The 10,907-nt window shown below is 36.1% G+C and overlaps 1 protein-coding gene across 1 annotated transcript; it reads right to left on the reverse strand.

Moving 5' to 3' along the window:
- Positions 1-7,016: 7,016 nt before the first annotated feature.
- LOC145813563 (putative receptor protein kinase ZmPK1) lies at positions 7,017-9,869 on the reverse strand. Its single transcript, XM_082909142.1, has one exon. It carries the CDS (start codon positions 9,747-9,749, stop codon positions 7,317-7,319), a length of 2,433 nt encoding a protein of 810 aa, XP_082765268.1. The 5' UTR covers positions 9,750-9,869; the 3' UTR covers positions 7,017-7,316.
- Between the last annotated feature and the right edge of the window lie 1,038 nt (positions 9,870-10,907).

A 10,907-nucleotide genomic window follows, 5' to 3' on the forward strand; every position in this document is an offset into this window, starting at 1 on the left:
ATTCGGTGTATTGTGATGTCTCATAGGAAAGGTTGGGTTATGTTTTAATGCAAGAGGGAAGGTTAGTCACCTATGGCTCGCAGCAGTTGAAAACACATGAGAGGAACTACTCTACTCATGACCCAGAGTTAGTGGCGGTGATCTTTGCCTTAAAGATTGAGAGGTATTACCTGTATAGTGAGAAGTTTGAGGTGTTTTCTAATCATAAGAGTCTAAAATATCTGTTTACACAGAAAGACTTGAATCTGAGGTAGAGGAGGTGGATGGAGTTTATAGAGGATTATGATTTTGAGTTACATTATCATCCGGGAAAGGCCAATGCTGTGCCTTAAGTAGGAAATCCATTAGCAATTTAGCTTACGTTGCCATCCGGGAATAGGAGATGTTGAATGCTATTAGAGAGTTTGACTTGCATCTTAGCGAGTCTATTAAGTCTGTGGCCTTGTTTTTGGTAGTTGCACAACCTACCCTTGTGAATTGAGTGATAGAAGCACAGAAGGATGACCTTGAGGTAGAATCTTTTCGGGAGAAGATTTTCAATAGGAAGATAGAAAGAGGCTTGAACGTGTACTCTGACTCAAGTGTTAGATACCTTGACCATCTCTTCGTATCGAAGTCTTGCCGAGTGGAAATGCTTCGAGAGTTTCACCATTCATGCCTTGCAATGCATCCAGGAGGCACAAAGATGTATCACGACTTTTGTCACCAGTTTTGGTGGAGGGAAATGAAGAAGGATGTGGTTGTGTTTGTATCAAAGTGCCATACTTGTCAACAAGTGAAGGCCAAACATCAGAGGCCAGCAGGTTTGCTACAACCCTTGCCTGTAGCCAAGTGGAAGTGAGAGCATGTCACGATGGATTTGGCTATGGGTCTTTCGAGGACTCGACAGGGTAGTGACGCGATTTGGATGGTAATTGACCAGTTGACCAAGTCAGCGCACTTTATACCTATGCTTGTGAGTGACTCGGTAGATTATTTTGCAGACCTTTACATTAGGGACATAGTAAGGTTGCACGGGGCCCCTGTGACGATTGTTTTGGATAGAGATCTGTGTTTCATGGCTCAATTGTGACAGAGCCTACAAAGTGCGTTGGGCACGAGATTGACCTTTAGCACTGCGTACCATCCTCAGACCAATAGGCAGTTAGAGCACACCATTCAGATTTTAGAGGATATGCTTCGGGGTTGTGTCTTTGACATTAAGGGTTCATGGGAGAGGCACTTGGCCTTAGTGGAGTTTGCCTATAACAATAGCTTCCAGTCGAGTATTGGCATGGCACCATTTGAGGCCTTGTATGGCCGACCGTGTAGATCTCTTGTGTATTGGGCCGAGGTGGGTGATACACCTATGTTAGATCCAGAGTTAGTCCGAGAGACGACGGAAAAAGTTGCACCTGTTCATAAAAGGTTGATTACTGCCCAGAGTCGCCGGAAAAATTATGCTGACCGTAGAAGGAGACCTTTGTCTTTTGAGGCGGGAGACCATGTATTCTTAAAGATATCACCTAGGAGAGGTTTGATGAGATTTGGGAAAAGTGAGAAGTTGTCACTTCAATTCATTGGGCCTTTTATGATCGTTGAGCGGATCAGGGAAGTAGCTTATCATTTGGCATTGCCGCCACAACTTTCCAGGGTTCATGATGTGTTTCATATTAGCATGCTTCAAAATTATAAGCCAGATCCATTGCACGTGTTGGATTGGACTAACTGACAGGTAGATAAGGATGACTCATATGAGGAGAGACCGGTGAGAGTCTTAGATATTCAGGACCAAGTCTTGCGAGGCAAGACAATTTCCTTGGTTAAGGTATTATGAAAACATCATGGGGTTGAGGAAGTAACTTGGGAACATGAGTTGGAAGTCTATGAGAATTATCCGGACTTATTTGTTGATGTTTGAACGTGTATTAGAATTTTGACTATGTTAATGAAATATGAAAGCATTGTATATGTTTTAAGAATATAAAAATGTTGTATATGTTGTATATGTTTTGGAAACACGGGTTTAATGTGAACATTGTATATGTTTTGGAAAATATGAATTGTATATTCAATACTAAGAAATTGTTCATCTTGTTGACGAGAATGGATGACCAGGGAATGGGTCATGAGGATGGATATGATTGATGATCATTATTATAATTGGTTTAAACATAATTTTAAACATAATTTTGAAATTTTGGGGATGAAATTTCTTAAGGGTGGGAGGTTATAGCGATTTCGATTTTGACCCGACTCTTGTTGTATCCCGAACTCAGGTTTCATGGTTTCATATTGTTGTTTACAAATTGTTGTGGTTGCGTTTGGGACAAGTTGGTTGCTTAGTTTCCAAACTTTTGTTGCCCAGATTTTCGCTCCTCCGCTCGAACGGCACTTCTCGCGCTTGAGCAAGCTTTGCAAACTCTCAGTACTTTTGCAAGTCTGAAAAACTACTGGGAGAGTGCATTCTACGCTCAAGATGTTCTTTCCGTGCTCGAGCAGGCTCGGCTCAAGCGGCTCTTCTTGCATTCGAGCGTTGGTCTGTTGTTAGTAAAACTACTGGGAGTGTGCATTCTGCGCACGAGCGTCATTTCTTAAGCTCGAGTGGAACAACTTATTGGCCTCATTTGGTAGAGCTGTGGGAAAGTGATTATGGCTTATAGCTTATAGCTGTGAACATAAGCTAATTTTTAACTTATAAATTAAGTTTCTCCTCCTCCACTCAAAGAATAAGTTGATTTTTGACTTACAAAAAGCTATAAGCTGTATTGTTAAGCTGAACTAAACACATCAAAATAGCTTAAATTAAGTTAAAAGTTGAAATAAGCTAGAAATAAGCCCTACCAAATAGGGCCATTGTGTCTAACGCTCGAGCGTCACTTCTTGCGCTTGAGCTGACTGTGCATATTTTAGTCCGTAAAAGTGACATTTGACATCACTTTTTCACATCTGTCTCTACTTTTCAAAAACCCTAGATCTAGAGTCTCTCTCTCTAAAACCTACCTTCTCCTTACATTTTCACCTAAATTCGTTAGTTGCTCTACCCATGTGCCTTTGTTAAAAAGGTAGAGCATCTCAAGAGTTCCATTTTAGTCCAAACAAGATTTGGTTTCGGCGTTCTTGAAGTTCCTCCATTGTTGCTTTGGTCTTCTAAGCTTGAGGTAGAGACTTTCTACACTCTTTTATAAGTTTTAACTTAGTTATTTGTTGATTGTGTAAATAATGTTGGAATTTGGAGGATTTTAGACAAACCTAAGGTTTTGGTTTAAAATCAAAAGCGGGGTTTTCAAATGAAGGTGTTGAAAATAGTTATAGGTGTAGATATGAGGATGTGTTAGGCTAAATATGTTGATTTTGACACATGGATTGGATTTGAGAGAAAATAGAGTTTTGCCCTAAAATGTTTCAAATAATTATTTTGTATAAATAATTGGAATTAATATTGAAATTGCGAAATTGGAGAGATGTTTAAATAAATGGTGGAGTTGGATACTTGTTATCTCTCACCTATGAAAATTTGGATAATTTATCTGTTTTGGAGATTGTGTATCTGTTTAGAAATATCTATTTTGGACTATCGGTGGAGGATAGCTATGATTGTTGTAGAAATTTTATAAGAATTAGGTGAATTGAAACTAATCTCTTATCGGTTGTCATTGAATATGACTGTGTTTTTAATACAATGTATATGTATGATGTTTGGGAGGAGAAAGGAGATGTACTCCATGTTTGGAAAGAAAGGGGATGGACTCCATTGAATGAAGTTGGCCTATTTGTCCAGGGTGAAAGTCCCGAAAATCGTGCATGTATACATGGGTGTCGATTCTCACAAACGAAATTTTCGTAAAATGGCAAGTTTGAAGTGTTTGTATAATGATTGTATTGGTTAGAGAACCACTAAGTTGTAGCCTCAGTTGGGTTATCTGAATAACAATGGACTTGATTGATGGATTGAGGTGAAAGGAATTGTTATAAAATGGCTAGAGATATGAAACTTGGCATAATATGATCTTATAATAATACGAATGACTTTACCATGGGTATTATATATGCATATCATACTTATATCTTTGTTAAGATTCATCTATTGTGTACTAGATCGTTTCTACTGGGTTTTGCCTCACCCTACTTCGGAAAAACATTTTCAGGTGCTAGTAATATGCCTTCGCCAAAGACTTAGCTTAGGCGGATTATGGAATTGAAGGCTCACTTTTGTTTATTTTGTATTTATTTTTAACAAGCCTAGAGCTTATTTGTATTGAGCTTATGACTCATTTTATTGTAACCAAGGATGGTCTTGGAAAAATGTAAGCTATTAGGGCATATGAATATCTGTTTAGTTTTCATTTCTTATTACTTCTTGTCACACATGTTGTAGATTCAAGATGAACAATTTATGAATGTACATCTCATGTGTCACCTTTTGTATATTAATTTTGATTAAAGAAAACTTTTTATTGTATCCATATCTCTTTGTACTAGTATTTAAAGTTGGATTATTGTAATTATTTTAGGAGTGTTACAATGCCAAAAATCTTACATAATTGGTCAAATCCCCTGTTTAATTTCTCTGCAAGATTCCTTCTCTTCTCTAATCTTTTTGCCCAATTTTATATTGTCATGGAAGTTGCATTTTGAGATTTATAAGTTTAATTTTTTTGTGAAATGTCTTTGGGTAAGATATAAATCAAATGTAGGAATTTGAATTATAGCCAAACTAATTTTTTATCCCTAAAATATTCTAAAAATCTCTTATCCATTTTGAATTTGAATTTTGAAATAGATTAATATACTTTTCATTTGAAAGTCATAAATCAAGAAATATACATGGATTAATTACTATTTTTTTTAAATGATTCAATAAAAGCTAGCCAATAAAAGTTTTTTTAATTATTTAAAAAATAAAATTCTAAAAAAAAACAGTATGAGAGTTTTTAGCTTCAGAAATACTTTCTCATTAAAAACCTCTTTTTTCTTAATATATATACACTACAAGGAAAAGCAGTTTTGGCGACTAAAAACCAAATTTTCGTCGCTGAAAGTAGCACAATTGGCGACTAAAATAGAATTAGTCTCCAAAAGTGAAGACTTTTGGCGACTAAAAGAGTTTAGTAGCCAAATGTATAGATATTGGCGACTAAAAACAGATTTATTCGCCAAATGTATGGGTTTTAGCGACGAAAAGTTTTTTAGTAGCCAAAAGTGACGGTTTTTGGCGACTAAAATAATTTAGTAGCCAAAAGTATAGGTTTTGGTGACTAAAAAACAGTTTGGTCGCTGATTCTACGTGCTTTGGTGACTAAAAACAGTTTGGTCGCTGAAAGTGAAGCTTTTTGGCTACTAAAAAAAATTTAATAGCTAAAAACAGGCAATTGGCGACTAAAGTTCAGTTTGGTAGCCAAAAGGGGACGTTTTTGGCGACTAAAAACAGGTTTAGTCGCCAAAAATGCTACTTCCAGCCGGAACTTATTTTTTTAGCGACTAAAAAATATTTTAGTAGCCCAAAATTACAGTATTGACGACTAAATAATATATTTAGTCACCAAAAGTGGCTTCAATTTTTTTTTAGTAAATAATTTATTTTTTACATAAATTATATTGCATAAAAATAGTTATATTTATATATATAGTTTTATATTAATACGGGTCAATATAGTATATAAATAATATATATTGCATATATATTCATGTGATGTTGTAGTGGTATAGTGGAAGGAGTGTGTTGCTAAAGGTTTAGAAAGTAGAAGGTTGGTTGTTCGAATCTCAGAAAAAGTTAGCTTTTTTTTTTTTCCACCGAACAACCTTTGGCGACTAAACTATTGGTCGCCAAAAGTATTTGTTTTGGCGACTAAATAGTTTGGTCGGCGTTCCATCAACTATTGGCGACTAAAAGATTAGTCGCTAAATGTATAATTTTAAACAGTGGAATTGAGTATTGGCGACCAAAATTTTCGTCGCTAAAGACCTGTCTTTTTGCCAACTAAAATCTTTTAGTCGCCAAAACCTTCTTCAACCGTTTATTCGCGACAAAACCGGCAACTAAAAAATTTAGTCGGGAAAGGTAAAAAGACGACTTTTGGCGACTAAAAATTGACCTTTTTTAGTCGCCAAAGGTGATTTTTCTTGTAGTGATACAGATTTTTATCAAATTTTCACATCATATTATATTAAATTATGTATGTACGCAATGAGTGGAGGCAAACATAAGAGGGCAGAGAATCTTTTGTGGAATGAGGATAGCCATAACAATGCCCATTATGGTAAAATTTTTGGTTGAAGGAAAATATTTGAGACCTCTAAAAAAAAAAAATTAAAATTTAACTTATAATGATATGATATGATATGATATGATAGTTATTAATTTTACTCATATTCAATCATATAAAGCCAATTTTGATGACACGTTATTGTGGATGAATTTGTAACTCTTTAATATTTATATTCCTTCAATTATACTATTAGATGATAATTTTAACTTTTTAAAATTAAAAAATACGTATGTTTTAATGTGTTGGAAAATTCTATATATATATATATATGATAGCAATAAGAATCATATAATACCAAAATATTTATAATCCTAAGACATATTTAATATATTCCAAACACTTTTACTTATTTTTATTCATTCTTTACACATTTTAAAACTCCTTATATATATTTTGCAACACTAACAATTGCCTTCAAAGTTGTTTTTAGGCCAAGTTTAGGAAGACTAAATAAGTGCACTTTTTGTCTTTTTAGACTAAAAAGTTGAGGTTGAAAATATGAATGTTTAGGTTAACTTTTTGACTTTTTATGAAAAAATGTGTAATAAAAAATTGTAAAAATTAATTTGTAGGAGAAAATTAGAATTGGGAGTTGTGCAGCCGTAATTGTTGACTTTTGGTGAATAGTGATAACTTTTTAACTTTTTGAGTAACTTTTTGACTTTTTGACTTTTTGGGGTGTTCCCAAACTTGGCCTTAGTATTTTTCTTATATACAACGAGGTATTTAGAGGAGCTTTGTAGAAATGTTTATACTTTCTAACATTCTTAAATCAACAAAATCACTCATTTATCAATAACTTTTTAACATGATAATTGATAAGAGTATGATTTAAAGGTTCTAAATAGATTGGGATGGGATGATATAATTTTTGGTACAAAAGATCTAGAACCAGAAAAGACAGTAGGACAACCACACACAACCTAAAAAGTAGGCAACTAAAGTAGCTTTCTCCTTTGCCATGCTGGGGGAGGCATGCTTGTTGGATCTATGATCTATGATCTTCAATTTGGCCTTTGCTAATAATCTTTATATTATTTATTTATTTTGATGAGGCCTTTTATTTTGCTAATAATTACTTGCCTCATGGTGCAGAAGCCTCTCTACTACTTGACTCATAGTTGGTCTTGCATCTTTGTCTTCGTCTGCACACTGTAATGCCACTTCAACTAATATTTCCATCTTACTTGCATCATATCTATCCTTCATCATTGGATCTATGATCTCTTCAAGCCACAACTCCTTCGAAACATTTTCATTCTTCTTCTCTCTCACCCACTTAACTAGGTCCCTTTGTTCCATCTCTCCTGAATTGTCAGAGGTGTGAAGACCTATCGTTGGGCTTTTTCCGGTGACCATCTCCAACACCACCACTCCGTAGCTGTAAACATCAACTTTGGATGTGATTCGAAAATTGAAAATCCACTCAGGAGCCATGTAACCTCTTGTTCCTCTTACTCTAGAGAAGCATGAGTGATGTCCATCACCTCTATTTAATAGCTTTGAGAGACCGAAATCTGCAACCTTTGGCTGGTAATTGGAGTCCAAGAGAATATTCTGAGGCTTCACATCACAATGGAGAACCCACTCCAAGCACTCATCGTGCAAATAAGCCAGACCTTTTGCAGAGCCTACCGCGATATAAAACCTTTTCTCCCAATCGAGGGCATTGGAAGTAAGATTTTCTGCTAAGGACCCGCGCTCCATGTACTCGTACACCAAAAGTCGGTGTTTCCCGTCCACACAATATCCCCATACCTCTATCAAGTTCATGTGGTTAACTCTTCCAATGGTGCTCACCTCGGCCAAGAATTCATCTTCTCCTTGTTTAGCATCATTGAGCCGCTTGACTGCTGCAACTCGACGATTAGACAATACACCCTTGTATACCACGCCACCGCTTCCTCTTCCAATCTCTTCACCAAAGTTACGCGTTGCTTTCTTTAGCTCATCGTAGGTGAATTTTCTAAATCCAGTCGCGACTTGAAAGTACCTTTGTCTAGTTGCACTTGAATTTTGACGGTTTCTATACAATAAGTACAACACCAAACAAATACAAATAAACTCAACTCCTCCAATAGCACTAGCAAACCAAACCATGAACTGTAATGTCCCATTTTCTTTGGGTTTCTTGTAACTTCTGTCGAGCTGCAAACTAAGTGGATGAGAGAAATTTGAGTTGAATCCTTGAACATGATTTTCATAATATCGGATTGAGGCATTCGGCAATTTTATGTACGTGTGACCATCAAAACTTGGTTGACGTTGTCCATTGAACAATAGTTTCTTGTGATAGCAATTGTAAAAACCACTACGCAAGTTGAATTTGTATTGAAACGCATAGCAGTTGCAGCTTTGCAAGCATTCATTCGCACACCTCTTGTAGGTATAATTTTCACAGACCTTATTATCATCATAGCCATAGAATTCAACATGAGGAAGATGAAGGAAACCAATCTCACTCTGGTTGCAAGAAAGACTGAAATCTGGCTCACATCCGAGAGATTGGTCTGTCTCATTTTTAATCTTGTACCCTGGTGTACAAAAGCATCTCCTACCAGATTTCTCATGGGGAACATAAGTACACAAACTGTTGGGTCCGCAGATACCATGGATAGTGCACGGTTGAGATTTGGCTTGCCAAGTCACGTTCCAAATTTTGTTTTTCTCGTCTAGACTGTACATTCGAATGTTGCCATCGTGATTCATTGTTAATCTTCTCTGAATCCCAATTCCAAAATCTGCAGCTGTGAATTGAAAATCATCGGTTGATTTGAAATGGCCCGAGGAGTTGAATACAGCAATTCTGCTATTATTGTAACTAGACCTTCCGGCCTCCCAGCTCTTTTGCCATGGGTTCGGCCAATACATGCTGGATGCTTCAGGGCCATCATAGACAAGACTGAGGACGTTTTCGTCATTGAAAAAGAGCTTGTAGAAACCAGAAGAATAATTGGTTTGGCTTCGAGATGACACAAGCTTTATGTTTCTGGTGAGTGGTTGGTAGGGAAGAAGGGTATCAGTTGGTGACTGAAAACTTTGCCAAAGAATTAAACCCTCCGAAGTAAGAAGAAAAAGGTTACCAGTGTCATTCAGTAGCAATTGTACTGAAGAGTTTGACTCGGTGTTGGTAACCCAAACGTTGAGTTGGCCGGCATCTGTCAAGATGAGATTGCCATTTTTATGGAGGGTGAGCTTGGATAGTCTTCCATTAATGGGTTGGTCTCGGTTGGCCATCCAGACTGTGGTGTGACTCCCATCATACAATGGTTCACGGTACCAAATAGCAAAGCAATAAGCATTGAAGCCGACAGCATAGAAGCCTGCCGAGAATACACCGTTTGATGAAATCAAAACATTGTCCGGCTTCTCCACTGAGAGAGATGAGCCTTCACTCATGCTATATATGTATGGTGTTGAAAATGAAAAGGATGGGAATAACAAGACCAATGGAATAATAAGGACCAAAATTGGCGTAGCCATGAAGTGATGATTCTGCATATGAGTTTCTTAAAGAGTTGTAGTTGTTGTGGGATGGTGGTGGTGGTGGTGAATATATATAGTACAAATCATCAACTCCAAGGACAGTGTATTTATCAAGCAATATTTAATTTTCTCTTAGTGTGTGAACTGGCTCCATGCCATGAATATTTTGTTAATATGTGTTGAATGTCTACTCGAAAGGACTATTGATCCAAACAATGGGTTTGAATGAGTCAAAAGGGGCCGTGGCCTACAGAGCCTTAGCTCAAGGTACACGTAAGCCTAAACACACATTCAATATTACCTTGAACAATTAAACCATAGTCCAATAATAAATAATCAAAACTCAAACCAGTGACATGCCACAAGTGAAAAACAAGTCATAACCAACTTCCTAAAAATATATATATAGTAAATGGGACACAAACCGCCCACAAAAATAAAATAATTCTAAATAAAATCCAACCACAATGTATGCACAAAACTCGACAAAGCAACCTAAAAGAAAATTAAATAAATGCCCTAGAGGTCCATGCAATTGGGTCCATGCAATTGAGTCCCCGCTACGCCATGAATCCACTCTAAGTCCTTCTAATACCTGGAAATGGTAAACAACTAAGTCAGCTGATAGCTCAGTGAGTAGCAACATGGATAGTAAATACAGTTTTGAAAACAAGGATAAATTCCAAAGTAAGATATATATCACAGAAACTAGATTGGCATACAGTTTGGTAAATACATTCTTGGTGGCAAAAATTCTATGGACAGTGAAAATTTATCTCAAATTTTATTCCAAAAGTGAGGGTTATTTTGAGAAGTGGCTAATTTAGTTGATTTTTTTTTATAGTAATTTTTATTTTTTAGCTATTTTAAGTTAGGATAATTTTTAAGTGTGGAAGTGCATATCATATCTACAATGAATTTAACTACATAGTAACTGCAATGAACTTACGCAAGTGCATATAGTATGCACCTTGCAAATTTAAATACTTCCCTTAAAGTTATTGCCAAAACAAGCTTAACTACATGATATAAATTTAAAATTATTGGAATGTGAGTCTTATTTACAATGAATGTAGACTATTGATTTAGTTTTATAGAATCTTTAGTTTTTTTCAGGGGTAATATGGATGTTCTTGATGGTGGTGGTGGGAGATTTTTACTTTAATATTTATT

The sequence above is a fragment of the Camellia sinensis genome, chromosome 15, assembly GCF_055761805.1.
Source record: "Camellia sinensis isolate YWXY chromosome 15, ASM5576180v1, whole genome shotgun sequence".
In the NCBI taxonomy this organism is placed as follows: domain Eukaryota; kingdom Viridiplantae; phylum Streptophyta; class Magnoliopsida; order Ericales; family Theaceae; genus Camellia; species Camellia sinensis.

Excerpts from the sequence above, each read along its gene's own strand:
- LOC145813563 (XM_082909142.1), bottom strand. The coding sequence starts at position 9,749 with ATGCAGAATCATCACTTCATGGCTACGCCAATTTTGGTCCTTATTATT.